Here is a 20,408-nt window from a genome sequence, read left to right as displayed (position 1 = left end):
AATTTTGTGCCAGCCCGAGTCATGGAGGAGAGAATCCCTTTTGCAGAAGGGTGAATTGAGTCCAGTTGTCTAAAGAAACTGGAGCCAATGAGCCTGGAGTGGGCGGAGCTCCAGTCAGTACGTTACATGGCCAGATGATAATTCTGAATGAAGATTTTTAAAAATCTGATGTGCCCTTTGCTCCATGGCTGACTCCAGGTCTGCTATTTTGCTCAAATAGGTGAGTGCCTCGCCTGTGCCCAGCATCCGTGAAGCCACTGTAGTTTGTTTGATGAGGTTCTCCAGCCAGGTGCATGGAAAAGGCTTATGAGGAGCCCTTATGAATATTTCATGAGTAGGTCTCTCCAGCTGAATGAATTCAGTGAGTGGCAGTGTGTAGCTTGCAGACAAGCCATCTCCACAAGGAGGCTACAGACAGAGCATACACTAGGGTGCTGTTTTCAGAGGTAGAACCGGGGCTGAGCGAGCTGCTGGGGACGGCCGGAGCAAAGCTTGTTGGAGCATGCGACGCACCCTCTGGGTACCACTTGCAGCCTTAGCACTCCAGCGCCAGGAGCTGCCCAGGGTGAGCCTCTCACCGCTCTGAGGTGCAAGTGGGCTTTTCTGCTATGCTCTGGCTTTTTCCTCGGTGTCTGTGACAGCTTACACACCACCATCCCAGACATGACAGCCAAGGAGCCTTCAAAGGAGCTGGGAACTCTTGAAACCGATGTGCGCATCCGGACTTTCAAGGAGCAAATGCACTTGGAGTTGGAGCTGCCCAGGCTGTCCGGAAACAGACCTACTTCTCCCAAGATTTCCCCTCGCAGCTCGCCCAGAAACTCCCCGTGCTTCTTCAGAAAGTTGCTGGTGAATAAAAGCATCCGGCAGCGACGACGATTTACTGTGGCACATACGTGGTAAGCCGGGCTTTCTATCCCTTGTTCTTTCCACCCCGGTGCTGTGAGAGCACCGGCTTTATGTAGCAAATGGAAACAAAACAAAACCCGGTTTCATTCACAGTACGCGCGGCAAGTGTGAGCTGAATGGGGTGAGAGGCAGCTGGGAGGATTTCTAAAGCTTTGCTGGGGAAATCGGCCTCTGGCGTGTTCTTGTTTTGCAGATTAAATCGATAAACCTCGACATTGGTAGGGTGGCTCATCCGGATTGTAGAAGCGGAGAAGGGCGCCAGGTGTGCTATGATGGTCATGACCGAAGGGAAGGTCCCGGGATTGCTTTAAGAAAATGTCACTCAGGAACGGGTGCCTACTTGTTCCAGGAGCAGTTGTGTTCAATGGGGTGTTTCTCGTTTGCTGTTTTGGAGTTAAAGGGTGAGCGGATGCTGAAATGTTCCCCCTTTCTCTTTCTAGGCCATGGCATGGCTTTATCAGTCCACTTAAAACACATAAACTAGTTATAGATCAGGTTTTTAAAGTAGGCTTGCAGTTTTAGTGGTCTTTTTCTTCTGTCTCCCCCGCCCCCCCCCCCCATCTATGGAAAACACATTTCTCGTTCTGGGTAAATCAAGTAACAAAGGGCCAATATTGTTTGTGCTTGTTGAGTTGGTGGATAGCGTCCTTTCATTCTAAGAGGAGAAAAAGTAAGACTCAGCTCTATTTTTATTCCTGAAAACACTGTAAAGCTCCAGGCTTGACTGGGGCTACAATCCTATTTCCATCTTCCAGAAATTGTATGCACCCTCCGTTGATTTAGTCCTCAACTTTCTAAGAAAAGGGGAATGGAAGTGGCAAAGGGGACTTCTTCCTGAAGAAGCCAGCACTCTCTGAGGGAATCAATTCTAGTTGAAGCTGCCCCACTGTGACTATTTGAGGGAAGAATGTTGGGTTTCTTTTAGTTGTTGTCATTTTATTGTGTTTTCACATACGGATCTGTGACTGAAATAGTGTGGGGAAAGCCCAGTGTGGAATTGCTCACCGCTGATGTAGATTAGCAACTCTTCTCTGACTTAGAGTCTTAGAGAGATGTCTGGGATACTGCTGACCCATTAGGTGACTTGTCCTGGTATCAGAGGCTAGACTTGAACCTAGGTGTCCTGGCGACTGACCATCTAACGACTTCATGGAAATACATTTTGTTCAATTCATAAAAACTTAAAATTCTAAAATGCTTAAGAAAAGCAGAAATTCAATCAGATTATACATAGTGTAATAGAAAGAAAGCTGTGTTTGGAGTCACACAATCAAGGTTTGAACCCAACTCTGTCACTTGATACCTTGTAACCTTGAGCAAGTCACTTAACCTCTGAGTCTCAATTCTGTAAATGCTTGTTGACTTGACTGTAAAATGAGGAGGTAAGACCAGATGACCCCTAAGACCATTCAGCTCTAAGTCTAGGATCCTGTAAGAGAAAGAACTGGATTTATCTACTTTAGTTTGTACAGCACGAGCTCTTGAGTAGGGTGCAGTCCTTTTCCTGGCTCAGTCGTGAAATCTGAGAAATAGCACAGCAGTTATTTAGTCAGCCTGAAATGAAAATGCAAGGGCATCAATTCATTTGCTTTTTTTAGTTGATTCTTTTTCTTTTTAATGATGGTACCGTTCAAACTTAGATTCCCCTGCCCTTGGATTTTTTTGATATTTAATAGGGGCAGACATGGTAATAAGAGGGGAGCTAGCATTTCCTGAGAGCCATTTCAGCATCCCAGTTTCAGAAGAATATATTTCGGCAGAGAAGATCACTCTATACTGGCATCTGGACAATGATGTTTGAGGCCGTAAGAATGAATATTCACTCTAATTCATGGGCTTTCAACCACTTGGGGGTCATGGTCCCTTTTGACAGCCTGGGGAAACTTATGGATCTTTTTTTCAGAGTAATGTTTCAGGTTTTTATAATTCTTAATGGAAGAATATGGTAAATTTCAGTTAGAAGTTAGTGAAAATAATATTTTTCCTCCTCAATTTCATGGATGCTCTGAAATTTATCCACAAACAAGTTAAGGACTCCTGCTTTAATTATATTTTCTCATTGCCTTTTGGTGTTCTAACATTAACCCTACAAAGTTTCAGCCTGTTCGTGCTCAAGACTCACTGTTGTTACCCAAGTCATAGCAAGCGTGGTCAAATAAGCAAGCTGACTTTTAACTTATTCTGGGTAAAACTACATTATGATGGAAGATTAGAGCTTTCCACATTATTCATTTGGTAACAAAACCTTCTTCTGACTTTTTAAGATCCTGTGATGCTGGCATTTTTAGCAGAAGGTTTCTCCAAAAGAACCTTATGGTATGCAGTCTTCCTTTCTGGGCTCCTCCCTCCTTGCTTATAACATGTGGATGTGTTTATGCAAATGTTTCACTAAATTGGGTGACTATAAGAAATAGCTGAATGAGCTATTAATTATGCTAAAAAGAAAGTAAAATAAAATGCTATGATTTATATATAAATGCATACATAGAGATACATTTAAATATATCCTCACCTGCATTGGTAGGGGGAGTTTCCTCATGTGAATTCAAAGGCCTGTTCCCTATTCTTATGTACTGATGTATATATGGTACATATATACATCATACTGGTACATACATGTATGCACCCACATGCCAATATGAATGAACATATATCCCTACCTGTAGTCAAAACAAGCTGCAATTTTTTAGCAGAAGCAAATCTAATTAGAGTTTTTAGTAAGCTCATTTTCAGATAATGATAAATCCAATTAAAGCTCAGATATGCCTCCCATATGATAATGATTTTAGCTACACAAATACATGACTTTTCTCCTTGGGACAGATTTGACGCAGTGCTATATATATATGGATTGGATTATTCTCCAAGTAGCCAAACAATATTTTGGAATAATTACTTTGTGCTTTTAATTTTATTCACATGTTGTCCCCTTAGTGCACATAGTAAGTTAAAGAAAGGAAATTTTATGATTTGAGCTTGAGATCATGGTAGATGACCAACTTCCTTAGTCAAGGGAATTCTGTTTTTCTTAAATCACCCATGAGAAAAATGCCATGAAGGCAGTGTGGTCTAGTGACTGAAAATAAAAATGCCTGGCTTCACATCCTGCCTGTTGCACTGATTAGCTGAGCGGACAAGTCTTCTCTAAACCTCAGTTTTCTCATCTGTAAAAGAATAATAATTATAGAAGCATAGGCACCTATTGTAAACTAACCTGCTCATTTTATACATGAAAAACATCAAGAAAAGAGAAATGTTAGGTGACTTGCCCAAGGTCACACAGGTAGGAAGTGAAAGGTTCAGGATCTGAACTCAGGACCTAGAATGTTCCACATATCCCACTGTCTCCTTTTGCCTGAGATACATACAGGGGAAGTGACTTCCCCTCCTCTTGCTCCCCCAAGTAGTAATTGTCAAAGTTGGGATTTGAAGCTATGTCTTCCTGATACTAAATCTAGCATTGCACATACTACAATCTAGTAAGTTTCTACATCTTGCCTCTGGGGCAACTAGGTGGCGCCATAGCGGATAGAGCACTGGCCCTGGAGTTAGGAAGACTCATCTTAGTGAGTTCAAATCTGGACTCTGACACTTGCTAGTTGTGTGACCCTGGACAAGTCACTTAACCCTGCTTGCTTCAGTTTCCTTACCTGTAAAATGAGCTGGAGAAGGAAATGGCAAATCACTCCAATATCTTTGCCAAGAAACCTCAAATATGATCATAAAAATCAGACACAAGTGAAATGATGGAACAACACATCTTGCTTCTTATGTTTTAAAAATAACTAAAAGGGTTTCCTGTCTTCTTATTAAGCTATAATATGGTTCGCTTTGGTCAATTTGTCATGACAGAACCCAGCAGCCTCTTCTGCCAACATTTTCAAAATCTTGCATTTAAACTGGAAATAGAAAATATGCTCTCAGAAATGAGGGAAAACAAGTTATTATTTTTCACTGGATGGGAGGCTTCTTTTCAGGAATGGTTTGGATTCCTAGCCTAAAAATTAAAGAAATTCTCAACAAAATCATTCATAGGAGAGCTTTTGGATTCGAACCCCTTAAACAGGTTCTTGTGTCTTTTGTTATTTATGGAGTCAGGTTTACTTTGATGAACTTGTAGGGTTGTTTTTTCCTTTGTTTGTTTGTTTGTTTTATAAAAGTCAGTGGGAAAATGGGGTAGAGATGAGGGCAGAGTAAATGTTGTCATCCTAGGACTTCCTTGTGAAATCAGGATCCTGACTGGGAATGTGGTCAAATTGTTAGCTCTAATTAGGATCACCATCAAATCTTCCTGCCTAGGATGGCCCTTGTCACATCATCTAGTTTAACCTTCAACTTCAGGCAAGATTATTTAACCTCCTAGATACAGCTCTGAAATTGCCCCCTTTACAAGATCTCCAGAGAAAGAAGCTCTATGATCTTTCTTCATGCAAAACGTAATCATTTTGAGACCGATATTATTATCATATTCTTATCTCAGCCAGTCAATAAGCATCTGTTAAACACCTACTATGTGCCAGGTACAGGGGATAAAAAGGAAGACAAAAGATAGGTCCTGCACAATCCAATTGGGGAGGCAACAAGCAAACAACTATATTTAAACAAGCTATATACAGGATAAACTGGAAATAAATAAAAGAGACAGGGCATTGACTGGGAATGACTTCTTGTCAAAGGTGGGGCTCTAGCTGGGACTTGAAGGAAGCTGGGGATTCCAGGAAGCAGAGATGAAGAGGGAGAGCATGGGGAATAACCAGAGAAAATGCCCAGAGCCCAGAGATACCTACATCTAACCCAGCCTCTCATGCTGAGATTTAAGATGGATCCTCATTTGGATATGGAAAAGTGAATTTCCCGTCTTTTCTGTAAGATGCCATGATTACTGGATCAGAAACGAAAAAGCGGAAGGGACTTTAGAATCCCCTTCATTGATTGTTTTCACTGACATCTGGGAAAAATGAGATCCAAGAAGAAGTAACTTAGGGCAGCTGGTGGTGCAGTGAGCAGAGCACTCGGCCTGGAGTCAGAAAGACCTGAATTCAAATTTACTCAGAAATTTACTAGCTGTGCGAACCCAGGCAAGTCATTGGACCTCTGTCTGACTCAGTTTCCTCATCCGTAAAATAGAGAAAATAATAGCAGCTGCTTCCTGGGGTTGTCGTGAGGATCAAGTGTAAAGCTTTTGTAAATCATAAAGTGCTATATAAACACTAGCCATGAAATTAAATTGGGGTAGCTAGGGGACACAGTGAGTCGAGCACTGGCCCTGGAATCAGGAGGACCTGAGTTCAAATCCGGGCTCAGACACTTGACACACTTACTAGCTGCGTGACCTTGGGCCAGTCACTTAACCCCAATTGCCCTGCCCTCACCCTTCCAAATAAAAATAGAAAAAGAAATTAAATGGTCCAAGTTACAATATCTGATCAGTGTCGTACCTGGGCTTCAATCCCACATCCTCTGACTCCAGCTACCTTCATGAATTTCAATAACGTTGGAAGTTGCCTTGCAGCCTTCTCTTCTCCAGGCTGAATAATCTCCGTTGTTTTTAGCTTTCATCCACTAATTTTCCACTCTCTTAGTCATCTCTGGGATTCTTCTCTGAACCTTGTCCAAATTTCTTAATTGCTTTTCTGTTCCAGAGCTCAGAATGAGACACCCAGCTCCATGAAGGATAGAATCAGGCCTGAGAATGAGAACTTCTGCCACAATACTATAGGAGTGGACTGGTGGCCAGTTGGCTGCTCTCTACCTGGGAGATGGCAGCCCCGGTCACCTAGTGTTACCCCAGCTGGTATCCCAGTTTGCAGCTTACACTTAGCTACCGCCATGGTGTCCCTGCTTTTTCCAATCTTTGCTACATTCGTTTTGATAATTACATCTCCTATATGCTCCCTCACCTAACATTTTTTGTCAGTTGTGAGGGGTGTATTACAGTGAATTCTTAGAGGGGAACAACTTCTGTAGGTCTAATCTGTACCCTGGGCCCATTACTTCTCACCTCCATTACACGCTTTCTCCGTTTGGTCTTACAAGCCAGTGAAAAACATTTTGATGTGTCTTCTCCTAGATGTGTTTTCCCCCCATTTTTCTATAGAGGGAGGAAGCCTTACTTTATTTCATTAACAGGAATAAAAATCTTAATGCCTCTCTGTCTCTCCTGATCCTAAAAATGATATAATGCAAAGTGTGCTAGATCTGGAATCACAGGTCCAGAGTTCAAATCCCTCTTTTGACCATCATTAGTTGTATTATTTAGGGTCTTAGTTTTTCCATCCTTGAAACTGAGGAGGGTGGACCAAAGAGGTACAAGATAGGCAACTCAGTGGATAGAACAATGGACCTGGAATCAGGAAGACCTGACTTAAAATCTGGTCTTAGATGCTTACTAGCGGTGTGACCCTGGCCAAGTCACTTAACCTCTGTTTGCTTCAGTTTCCTAACTGTAAAACAGTGCTCATCATAGCACCTACCTGCACAGGGGATTTGAGGTTCTAATGAGATAATATTTGAAAAATGCTTAGCACAGTGCCTGGCACATTTGCTGTTGTTGTGGTGGTTGTTGTCGTTGTTATTCAGTCATATCCAACTCTTCATGACCCCATGGAGCATAGCACACCAGGCCCTTCTATCCTCCACTTTCCCTCTCTCAGTCTGTCCAAGCTCATATTTGTGGCTTCCATCTATCCATGTCACCCTCTGCCTCCCCATTTTCCTTTTGACTTCCATCTTTCCCAATATCAGCCCCCCCCATAACTCCTCTTCTCTTATTATGTGGCCAAAGTATTTAAACTTCAGCTTTGGTATTCAGCCTTCCAGTGAATGGTCTGAATTAATTTAAGTATTGACTGATTTCATCTCCCTGCTGTCCATGGGAGTTTCAAGTCTTTGCCAGCACCACAATTCAAAATCATTGATTCTGCAACTCTTAGCTTTCCTTATAGTCCAGCTCTTACAGCTATACATTACTAGTGGAAAAACCATGGCTTTGACTGCATGGACCTTTGTTGGCAAGGTGATGTCTCTGCTTTTTAGTCTGCTGTCCAGATTTGCCATAGCTTTCTTTACAAGGAGCAAGTGTCTTAATTCCATGGCTATAATCACCATCTGCAGTGATTTTTAAGACCAAGAATATAAAATCTGAAACTGCTTCTATTTTTTCTCCCTCTATTTGCCAGGAAGTGAGGGGGTCAGTCATCAAGATCTTAGTTTTTGTTTTGTTTTGTTTTTTCATGTTAAGCTTCAAGCCAGCTTTTATATTCTCTTCTTTCACTGTCATCAAGAGGCTTCTTAATTCTTTCTGCTACAAAAGTGGTATCATCTACATATCTGAGATTGTTCATATTTCTCCCAGCAACCTTAATTCTAGCTTTTGATTCATGTAGCCTGGCATTTTGCATGGTGTACTTTGAATATAAATTAAACAAAAAAGGTGACAACATACAGCCTTGTCGTATTCCTTTTCTAATCTTAAACCAATTAGTTGTTCCATGTTCAGTTCTAACTGTTTCTTCTTGGCCTGAATACAGGTTCCTCAGGAGATAAGTAAGATGATCTGGTCCTCCCATCTCTTCGACATCTTTCCTGTATAATTCTTCTTTGTATTCTTGCCATGTCTTCTTAATCTCTTCTACTTCTGTTAAGTCCCTACCATTTTTGTCTTTTATCATACCCGTTTTCGCATGAAACGTTCCCTTGCTATCTTTCATTTTCTTTAACTTTTACTTTAGACTCAAACACCAGAACAGAAATACAGAATAGAGAAAAGAAACAAAAGCATATCATAAACTTAAATATTGGAACCAAAATATAAAGTAAGAAAGAAAAAAAGCATGTCATGTTCATAGCAGAACACAATAGAAGATTCAAAATATGAAACAGTAAATTTTCATTTCAAGAAAGCCTGTATCACAAATACTACACATTGTGTTGAGAGCTGTCCATCTTTTCTTTGCTTCCTTGTAAGTTTTCTTTTGTTCTCTGCTGTGTACCTTTTTACTTTGTTCTTGATTCCCTCCTCCCCCCACACTAGAAGGCCACATTTAAGTGTAGATGTATTTCTCTATAGCTGTAGATATATACATAAACATACACACGTACACATACATATATAGACATATACTTTCTCAAACACATTCTACTCTTGATCTTTGTTATCTTTCATTTTCTTAATGGGATCTCCTGTATTTCCCATTCTATTGTTTTCTTCTATTTCTTTTTATTGTTCATGTAAGAAAACCTGTTTTCTCCTTGCTATTCTCTGGAATTCTGCCTTCATTTGGGCATGTTTTGCCCTTTTGCTTCCCTTCTTTCTTCAGCTATTTATAAAACCTCATCAGGTGCCATTTTGCTTTCTTGCTCTTCTTTTTCTTTGGAACGTGTGTTATTGTTGATGACGATGCCTCCTGTACAATATTGAGAGCTTCTGTCCATAGTTCATTAGGCGCTCTGTCTACTAGATCTCATCGCTTGCATCTATTCATCACCTCCACTTCATATTCGTAAAGGATTTAAGTCATAACTATATAGTCTGATGGTTTTCCCAATTTCAGTTTAAGTCTGAATTTTGGAACAAGAAGCTCATGATCAGAACCACAGTCAGCTCCAGATTTTGTTTTAATGACTGTGTAGAGTGTTTCCACCTTTGGCTGCAAAGTATATAATCAATCTAATTTCTATCTTGACCACATCTTGTAATGCGCATGTGTAGTCACCTCTTGAGCTATTGAAAGAAAAAGTGTTTGCTATGATGAGTGACCTATCTTGACAAAACTCTGTTATTCTCTGCCCTGCTTCATTTTGTACTCCAAGACCAAATTTGCCTGTTATTCCGACTATCTTTTGATTTTCTATTTTAGCATTCCAATCCACTATGATGAATGTGCTTATCCTTTTTTTTGTTGTTGTTGGTGTCATTTCTAGAAGATGTTACAAATCTTAAAGGAACTGACCGACTTTGGCTTCTTTGGCATCGGTGGTTGAAACACAGACTTGTATTTCTGTGATGCTAAATGATTTGCCTTGGATTAAACAGATATCATTTAGTCCTTTTCTCACCCTTTTATTGACTACAAGGGCTACTCCATTTCTTCTAAGTGAATCTTGCTCACAGTAGCATATATAATGATCCCCTGAATTAAATTCACCCATTCCCACCCATTTAAGTTCACTGACACCCAAGATGTTGATTTGTAATCTTTCCATCTTCTTTTTGACTACATCCAGCTTAACTTGGTTCATATTCATTCCAGATTCACTTGGCACATAGTAGGTGCTTAATAAATTATTGTTACCTTCCTCCTTCTCCTTCCCTTCCAGTCTTAGATCTATGGTCCTAGGATCTATTTTTGAAGGCCAGTTATTCCTCTTTTGAACTTTTCTCCTCTTGCCTGCATTTGTTAATCATTTAATGAATAGGAATTAATTGAGTGCAGTGTGCTAAGTAGTGTATTATGGATGGTCAACCCCGTATATTAGACAAGGACCCTGCCTTTAAGAAGTTTTCTACCTAGTTGGGGAGAGAATATGAATTGAAGCCATAATTATTTCTTTCAACCCTAATGACCCTTACTAAACCACAAAATGGAGCATTTATTTAATCATTTCTCAATTTACAGATGATGAGATGGAGACTGAGAGAGGTTAAGAGACTTACTCATTGTCCTATATCTGGTAGACATCATTAGTGGGATTTGAACCCAGTACAGTCATGATTCCAAGTGTATTGCTTCCATTGCAATGTTAAACTAAATTAGTATTCATCATTACTTTCATAAATATAAGATAAGGGAGGCATGACCAGATAGCACTTTGATCTGAGGTGGACTCCGAGATTGATACAAACCAACAATTTGATTTAGTGCCAAAAAATCTTGGACTGTTTCTTTAATAAAAGGTCTGTATTCAGGAACAAAAGCTGATACTCCTATAATATTCTGTCCTGGTCAGACCAGCTCAAGTCAACTTAAGGAGTATTCCTTATGTGCTTACTAAATGCAGTATTGTGTTTGAAATGCTGGGTACCATAGCTTATGAAGGATTTTGGTATGCTCAAGAGCTTCTAGAGAATGACAACCAATACCACAAAGTGCCTCAGTATCAGGCTACATGACGATCAGTTGAAGGAGGTCAAGATTCTCAGCCTGTAGAAGAAAGATCTCGGAGTACAGTAGTAGTGATAAGATGAAGGTTTGAAGAGTTGTCACAGAGAAGGGAGAAGACTGCTTATGCTTGGCTCCAGAGGAGAAAGCAAAGAAGAATGGGTTGAGGTTGGGAAGAGGTACATTCAAGCTTAATGTCATAGGACTGATGACTTCCTAATAATGAGCAATGGGCTGCCTCAGAAGCTACTGTGTTTGATCTCATTGAAGATCTCTACACCCAGGCTGGATGGCCACTTGTTGAGGAGGTGGTCCAGGAAATGTCTTCCTAAGTTATAAATTGTGGATTGGAATGTAGGGGCACCAATCGTCTTTCCAATTCTGAAATTCGGTGTTTGTATAATTACCTTAACATTTTCACTCTTGAATAAAGTTGGAAGTTTCTTGAGGAAAGGGATTAAATCTTCTTTTCTTTCCTCTACATGCAGCCTGTGTACCATGGTAGGGGCTTAGACAATACTTAATAATTTGAATTGATAAAATATCAAGTACGTAGGTACTGTTCAGTTACCTTTCACTTCTCACTCATACCAAGCACAATTCCATAGCATGAATATGGCAATATAGTTGATATGTCTCCTCCCAAAAATGAACATTAATGGCAAATAGAACCGATGAGACCTCACCTGAAGGCTTGACTAGCTTTGGCTGAATTCTGGGGACCACGTTTTATCGAGGACCTCGGCAGCGTAGGATGCTTCCGGAGGGGAGAGACAGAATGGGGCAAGGACTGGTGAGCCTGACGTCTGAGGATGGGGGCTGAAGGCTCTGGGACTATTGGACCTGGACAAAAGAAAACATATGCTATGTTGTTGTGGTGCTTGGCCTTCATTTTTGAAGAGGACCATGACATCAGGGAAGTAATGACGTGACTTGCAGTTGACTTTGATTTGTTTGAGGGAGGGCCGTGCAAGATCACCAGCCTCACTTCTTCTTCCAGAGCCATCTGGATTAAGTAACCAGATAGTCATCAGGATGCTTGCAGATGACTCAGGATGTAATGGGAGACCCTGGCCCTTTTGATATGCTTTGAGATGATTTAATAACTGTTTCTGAAGGCCCACCATATAGAACAGGGATTTGATGCATTAGCATTGGCCCCAGAACAAAGACAATGGGTGGACAAGTTGCAGAGAAATAGATTGGGGCTCCACATCAAGAAAAAAAGATGTCCTAACAGCTAGAGCCACGTAGAAGTAGATTAAGCCACCTTGAAAAGTAATGAGTTCCTCCTAAATTTAGCCTCTTCCAGCAGGGCTGGACAGACACTTAGCAGGTATACGGGAAAAAAGCTAGCATTGAACATGTGGGTTATCTTGGATTCCTCTCCCTATGCTGACATTCTATGGGTTTGGAAGAATGGAGAGCTGAATGTCTTTGTAGGGCGATGTCTGCACAATTCCAATTCACCTGAAAATTGCTCAAGTGTATGCTCTTTTTGGGGTATGAAGATATAGCTATGCAAGAATGCTGTGAGCCTCTCTTCTTATCTGAATGCTAACACAAACCAATGCAGCACAATTTGTGTCTGAAGCTATAATTATAGCATGAGTTTTATCCATAATGAAAGACTAAGGGTTGTCTTTATGGTCCCTTGGAATCTTCAGTTCTTCCATATGTTGGATTTTGTGTGTGTGTGTGTGTGTGTGTGTGTGTGTGTGTGTATGTGTGTGTGTGTGTGTGTATGTGTGAGAGAGAGAGACAGAGAGAGAGAGAGGTGACATGATAATCATTCTGTGAAGCGTAGTTTGTAACCCCCAGCCCAGAACCCTAAGGGTGCCATGTGGGGTGGTATTATGATCCTGTCTGTCATTTCCCCCGTCCCTACTAAAAAGGCATCCTTCCTTCTCTCCTTTTCTGTACTCCACCCACCCACCTCATCTCCTGTTGTTTAGCTGAAATTGTCAAAATATCCCATCATTCCAACCACTACCCAGGCTGCATGACCATTGTGCTGGAGACTTTAAGTGATGTATTTGCCTGAAATGTGCCATGATGCTCACCCCCAACCCTACACACACACACACACACACACACACACACACACACACACAAGCACTTTCTATCTCATAACCCTTTCTTGCCCCTTCCCACTCCCATCCCGTAATTGTCAGCTCCCTGCTTCCTCTTCCCTGATAAAGTGCTCTAAGTAAGAGGGATGGAAAAATGTCAATTCTCAGGTAACCAATAATTACAAATTCAGGCCCGAGTGCCAATTCCCGTAGCAGTCTTGATTGCCTCATGTCATGTTCCAAGCTCATCCCCATAACCCGCAAACAGACAAGACTGATTGAATCATCTCAGATTTCTTTAATCTTAAACAGATACAGACAAGTTTGGTCCTTGAAAGCTGGGACTCTTTCACTTCTGTCTTCATAGTGTCGTGAGTGTCTAGCGCGTCTAAAACACTTAATAGATATTGAAGGATTGAGTGGTTGTGATTGCCTTCTTATGAGAAGAGCATGCAGGACTCATGCAAACTCAGACATGAGGCAAGGAGGAATAGGAACCCAGCAGTACTATAGACATCATTCTGGGCCCATGTCGTAGTTGTTTTTCAGTTATTTCATTCATGTCTGATTCTTCGTGACCCCACTTGGGGTTTTCTTAACAAAGATACAGGAGTGGTTGGCCATTTCGTTCCTCCCATGAGCCAGTCCCAAGTTGCCATCTCTGAGGTCATCTTCAAGAAGGCTCTGGCTTTCTCAGGACAATGCAGCCAGTCCAAACAAGCAACAGTACCAGTGATTACCTGCTGTACTTTCTCATCCATTACTGCCAATGACTACAAGGCTTTGATTGAATCTGGCTGCCTCCAGCCTGCCGGCTTGAGCCATTGTGACTTCCTGCTCTGGGTGGCTTCTCCTGGCTTTTCATGTGCCTCTGTTTACCTGTATTTGTGACAGCGGTGGTCACAACCTTCCTCTTAGACTTCACGTAGTGCTCAGGCTTGGAACTCTGACACACTTAAAATGCCATAATATATATTATATCCATCAATATTGTCATCTTCTCTTTACCCGGACTGCATACTCCTTGATCACAGAGACTGTCTTGCCTAAAATCTGTGTCTCTCCTGGCACCCCCACAATATTTACTAGCCATATGACTTTAGGCAAATCACTTAACCTCTCTGGGGCTCAGTTTCCTCACCTGTAAGAGGGGAGGATCAGACTACATGGTTTCTGAGGTTTCTTCCAGCTCTAAACCTTCAAAGTAAATGTTTAATAAACATTTGTTGTATTTTAGTGAAAGGAGAATGGCTGATGATTACTCTCAAGAATAATTATTACTGTTTTTACGTTGGAGAATGAGTGGAGGTGTATTTATTCTTTAACTAAATTGATTTTTTAAGGACTCGATCTCCCTCTTTCATCTAAGCTGGAAGCGCAGGGATTTCCCTTGGGCCGATCCCACTACTGATGGGCTTGGGAATTCTCACCTGGGAAGGGGAGGGAGGGAAAGAAACATTCCTATAGTGCCTGCTGTGTGCCGGTCATTGTGCCAAGCACTTTTTACAAATATTCTCTAATTTGATCTGCCCTGGGAGGCAGGTGCTATTATCAGTTCTGTTTTAGAGCTGAGGAAATAAGCAAACAGAGGTTGAGTGACTTGGATGGGGTCCCACAGCTAGTAAGTGTCTGAGGCTAGAATTGAACTCAGCTTTTCCTGAATCCAGGCCTGGCATTCTATCTATGGCTCTAGTGATTGCCTCTAAACCTGGGCTGATTCATCTTTTCTTAGGCAACCTGGTGGCTTCCTGTTTCCAGTACAGACCCTCCCCTGCCCCTGCCCAATGGACATTTTCCACCTCAGAAAGCTGGGAAATCCTGAGCCTCAAGAGATCCAGCAGCCTCAGTCTCTCCGGTAGCAGAGCCTATAGACAAACATCTTTACACTTAACTGGACACACACACAGACACACACACAAACACACACACATAAAGTGCCTATCAAATCCCCCACATTGTGCTAGGTACAAAAGAACCAGATACAAAAGCCAAGACAGTCACTGGCCTCAGCTTACATTCTAATGAAGGAGACAACACACCAAAGGAAGTGATCTCCACTGAGGGGCATGTTTGACATGAAAGGTAGTCTCCTTTAAGAGGACTTGATAAGGCACTGTACAGTTTTTACCAATTTAAGCTTTTAAATCAGATGCCTTGAAATAATTTAGTGAATTTCCTAATTCTTTGTGTGAGGACATTTTGGTTAATGATCCTCATATTTTCAAAAAGTTCTACTCCAATGCCTCTTCAGAGGTTGTCCAAGTCTGTGCCAATGGAAAGTAAGTTTTAGCAGATTGTTCCAAATTTAAAAAAAAATGCTGATGGGCCCAGTGATGGATTATATTATATAGGTCTTCTGTGTAAGCACCCTCCTAACTAAGGTAACAAAAGCTTGTCCTCAGTTTGACTGAAGGGAGATTCTCTTTATTTTTCTTTCAGACACTGCAAATCTCCAAGAAAGCACTTTGCAACTATTATCTGATTTTATCCTAACAACCATGGGAGGTGGATTCTGTTGTTATGCCCATTTTACAGATAGAGAAACTGGACCCAGAGTGATTAATTGATTACCCAGCTAGTGTCTAAGGCAGAATCTGAACTCACTGGGGTCTTGAAGAACGCATTTCCTACACTCCCATCCCTTCCCCACCTAGCTGACGCAGGAAGCAAGAATAACAATAAACTGAATGCAGATCCCTCATCACTTCAGCCCATCTTTCTTGGGACAAACATTGCCATCAAGAAGGGTGTGAGAGAGCTGAGAATCCCACTCACTACCTGTGTATTCTATCCTGGTCAGACAACATCTGGAGCAGCTGGTCAATTCTGGGCATTGACCAATTGTGGAACATTTAAAAAAAAAAGGAATCCAGACTAATGAGGAACCTCAAGTTCCTGCTAACTAAAGGCTGATTGAGAGACTGATAATGTTTAGTCTGGAGAAGAGGTAGCCCTGGAAATAAAGAGATTAGACTTGACCTGTTTGGCCCAGGGGCAGAACTCAGAGCCTTAGGGGAAGTAGCAAAGAGCCAGATTTAGGCTTGACTTAGGGAAAGGATTCCTGCCAATTAGGCCTATCCAAATGTTCAGTGAGCTGCCTCAGGAGGTGCTGGCTCCCCACTCCACAGAGGAGCAGAGGCAGGCTAGTACCCGTGTAGCTTGTTTTGTGGAGGGATTCGTTTTCCAGGTAGGTTTAACTAGATGACCTTAGAGGTCCTTCCAGCTCTGAGGTATTGTAATTCCCTCCATTCTCTCTAACCTTTCCCAGAGCAGGTGGAGGCAATCCCTGTCAGACACAGCAATTTGCTTGGCAAAGAAATGTTTGGGTCCTGCTGTGTGCAAAATAAAAAAGGGGGGCAGGGACATCATTTGTTGACATTCTCAGGTAGCCTCCTGCTGTATGATCTTACTGTGAGGGAAAAGAATTTCTGCTATGCTTTACATGAATCAGTAAAAGAGAACAGCAGGCTGATGAGGGCTCATCCAGTCGATGGATTTAGTGGGCTCCTCCTGCCCCCACCTCTAGAACAGATTCTTACTACACTTAACCTTTAGGAAGAGTGATTTTCAAAATGTGGTTGATGAACCTTGGTGCTCCTGAGAATATCACCTTCTTTGGAAGAAATTCTATTTCATCACATGCTAGCATGCCCTTGGCATTATCCAAAGGGTCTATCTAGACTTTAGAACACAGTGGATACAAAGGGTTCTGTTGTTCAGTCATGTCTGACTCTTCATGACTTCGTTTGGGGTTTTCTTGGGAAAGATGCTGGAGTGGTTTGCCATTTCCTTCTTCAGTTCATTTTACAGTTGAGGAAACTTGAAACAAACAGGGTTAAGTGACTGGCCCAGGGTCACACCACTGAGGCTGAATTTGAACTCAGTTCTCCCTGCCTCCAGACTCAGTGCTCTATCCACTGCACCATCTAGCTACCCACAATGGGTTCTAACAGTCACAAAGTTAGAAAGAGGTTTGTTAGGTGATAAAGGAGAGAGCACAGAAACTGAGTGAGCAATCAAAAAACAAGCATTTGTTAAGCTTGAGTACAGTGAAAGGCAAAAAGGATCCCTGCCTTCAAAGAACTTACATTAAAGTGGGGAAGATAAGAAGCATGTAAATAGGCACTGATAGAATGTCTGCTTAGTAAAGGCACTATAACCAAGGCGGGGAAAGCTCAAGTGGATGATGGGGGAGGAGGAGAAACAGTAAAACTCTACAGGAAGAGGTGGAATTTGAGCTGAATTTTTAAGGAACCCAGGGCTGTTATGGGCAGAGGTGAGGACGAAGGGCATTTGCGGCATGGGGGATAGCTGATACAAAGGCAGAAAGTCAGGAGTTGGAGTACTGTGTACCAGGAAGAGCAAGAAGTCCAATATTGCTGGATGGCAGAGAGGAGTGAGGTCTGAGAGGGCAGCAAAGTAGAAAGGGGCCAGTGAAGAGCCTTAAATGCCAAACATCAGATTTGATATTTAATTCTAGAGGTAATAAGATAACTTCAGAGAACTATGAGATGTGAACGAGGGGAGAAGAGAGAGCTCATTGTGAATAGTCTCAATTTTCCTAGTGTAATAATTTTCCTCAGCTGAGAGCCTGGGGAGGTGTATTGCCCTGGGAGAAGCAGGGGGAGGCTCTAAGAAAGACAAGAAAGTCCATTGGAAGAGCTGCTGTGGTGGAATTAAATCTACTACAGAGAGGCAAAATTATTGCCTTGGTGCAGTGAGAGCCCAGTTGAGATTGTATAAAATCAATTTGTAGTGGACCCAGTCATCTAGGTTTTGTAATTTCTTCCAACTATGTGCAGCATCACTTGAAAAGGATCAAAAGAGACAGATGTTGAGATTAAACAAGGTTGGGATTTGGGAAGGCAATTCAAAAGCAAAGAAAAAGGCTTCTTTCTGTATAGACATATGGATATAGGTGACAGAACTACCCTGGAACTGAATGCATTTTAATGAATATTTTCAGTGGCTTGAGGTAGAATCAAGTAAAGTAAGACGGGTGGAAGTCTTTCAGAGAGCTATTTACAGGGGAGGGGTCTGCTCATTAGCGGAGGCCTCATCCTGAGATTGAATGGGGAAACATCTAGTGGATTAGGTAAATGAAAAAAGCATGTAAATGGGTGTAGATGGTAAGCAATGAGAAGGGGAAGTAACAATTACCAGTCTATCTGTCTGGTCTTCTGCACTTATTTCTTATTTTAAGCCCCAATATGTGGATATTTTTATAAAATGATTAACACAACTTGCAGCCTTTTTTTTTAAATTGAACCATACAAATTTAAGAGTTGGGGGCTAGAATAGTCCAATAACACTCTAGGAGATTTTCCTGGTAAGAAGTTATTAGCAGTGTAGGTCCCATAAAATATATTTTCAGTGCATGTCAATATACTGTGTTATTGCTATGGGATTCAAGTTCTCTTACTACAAATAGAAATGCTATTTCTTTTGCCAAAATTATCCAAAATAGAAGATACATATGAAATTTTCTGTAGTTTCAGAATGTTTTCCATAGGCTTTTTTTAGGTTTGTTTTGGAGTTTGGGTGGTAGCTTGAATTGTGTTATGCAACTTTTATTTGTATTTTAAGACTGCGCTTGGAGTCAAGTATCGGGTTCTCTTTCTGAATAGACTACTGACTCGCCAAAATCTTAGATTAGTTATTTAACTGTCTGGGCCTCAGTTTCCTCATCTGTAAAATTAGAGGAATCAAAATAAGTGCTGACATCCAAGCTTGGGAGATAAGTTCTGCTTTAGAGTCCAAAGATTCCCCTTCTGAGAAAAAACTAGAAAAAAAGCTGTTTCCCCCTGCTGCCTTTGCTTCTTTTCTTCTCACTTCTCACCCCTTCATAGTCTAGCTTCCAGAATGATTACTCCACTGAAATGGCTGTCTCCAAAGTTCCCAGTGATCTGATGGTCTTTTTGTCAGTCCTTATCCTTTCTGGATGTCTCTTCTTCATTTGATACTGTTGACTACTCTCTCCTACACACTGTCTCGTGTCTCAATTTTCCTGTCTGGTTCTCCTCCCCCCTGTCTAGCCATGCCTCCTCACTCTCTTTTGCTGGTCCATCATCGTATCATGCTCCCATATCTGTCCATGTTCCCCAAGGTTCTTCTCTTCTCTACCTGCCCTCTCTTAGAAAACTGGCCACCTCCTGTGCATTTAATTAACATCTCTGTGTCAATGACTTCCAGGTCTATATATCCAACTCCATTTTCTCACTTGACCTTCCTCCTGCATTGCTAATTTCCTATTAGACCTTTCAAACTCAATGTCCAAAAAAGAGCTCCTTATCTATCCACCCCTCTCCCAAACTCACTTCTCATCCTGACTTTTGTATTTCCATCAAAGGCATCATCATCCTTCCAATAAGCCAGATTTGTAACATTGGCAGTATCCTACACCCTTCCTTCTCCTTCAGCACATGGGTCTGGCTCACTGGCCAGATCTTGCCATGTGTATCTCAGCATCATCTCTCATATCCAACTTCTTCTCTCTATCCAAAAAGCCACCTCCTTAGTTCAGGACTCGATTGTCTTCTAGAGTATTACAACACCCTCCAAATGGGACTCTCCACCTCAAGTCTCTTCAGGCTACCTTACATAGTGCTGCTGAAGTGAATTTCCTTAAGTGAGGATCTGAACACATAACTTCCCAATTCAATCACTGCCGTGGCTTCCTATTGCCTCTAGGATAACCTTTAACCACTTCTGGTTCGTTCTGAATGCCCTTTATAACTTGCCTCCAATCTATTTTTCTCTTTTCATTACATGTTAGTCCCCTTCTTCCCTGACTAAGTTCACCCATATCCTTCTACCTCTGTGTCTTGGCACTCTCTGTTCCCATGCCTGGAATGCACTCCCTCCTCACTTCTGCCACACAGAATCCCACTTTTTGTTTAAGACTCAGCACCTTCTTCAAGTCTTTCCTTATTTCTGTCCCCTACCCCCACACTTTCACCTCCCACTGCTGGTGCCCTCCCTCCCAAACCAAGTGACATTGAACTTCTGTGTATTCATCTTAATTTCATTTAATCTTTTAATATTTGTTCTATACACACTCATCTATGTCCTTATTGTGTCTACTGTTAGAAAGTAAACTTTGTGGGTAGAGATTTTGGGCTTGTATCCCCAACACCTAGTGCATGTCTGGCACATAGTAGGTGCTTAGTAATGCCTTTTAGACTTGGTCAATTGATTCAACTCCACATATCTAACTGTGTGGACTCAAATCTTCAATGAGTCTCAGTTTCTTTGTCTATGAAATGACACTGATACGATAATGATAATGACAATGTTACTCACACCTACATCACAAGGTTATTTGGAG

At 41.6% G+C, this 20,408-nt stretch overlaps 1 protein-coding gene across 1 annotated transcript in view; it reads left to right on the top strand.

Moving 5' to 3' along the window:
* The first annotated feature begins 499 nt into the window (after positions 1-499).
* PDE4B (phosphodiesterase 4B) overlaps positions 500-20,408 on the top strand; it is a 444,362-nt gene continuing 424,453 nt past the window's right edge. The window contains exon 1 of the mRNA XM_036755376.1: positions 500-899. Coding sequence (XP_036611271.1) covers positions 664-899 — 236 coding nt within the window. The 5' untranslated portion in view covers positions 500-663. The remainder of the gene's footprint in view (positions 900-20,408) is intronic.

Source organism: Trichosurus vulpecula, chromosome 4, assembly GCF_011100635.1.
Source record: "Trichosurus vulpecula isolate mTriVul1 chromosome 4, mTriVul1.pri, whole genome shotgun sequence".
Lineage (NCBI taxonomy): Eukaryota > Metazoa > Chordata > Mammalia > Diprotodontia > Phalangeridae > Trichosurus > Trichosurus vulpecula.
This window is presented reverse-complemented; position numbering and strand designations above follow the sequence as displayed.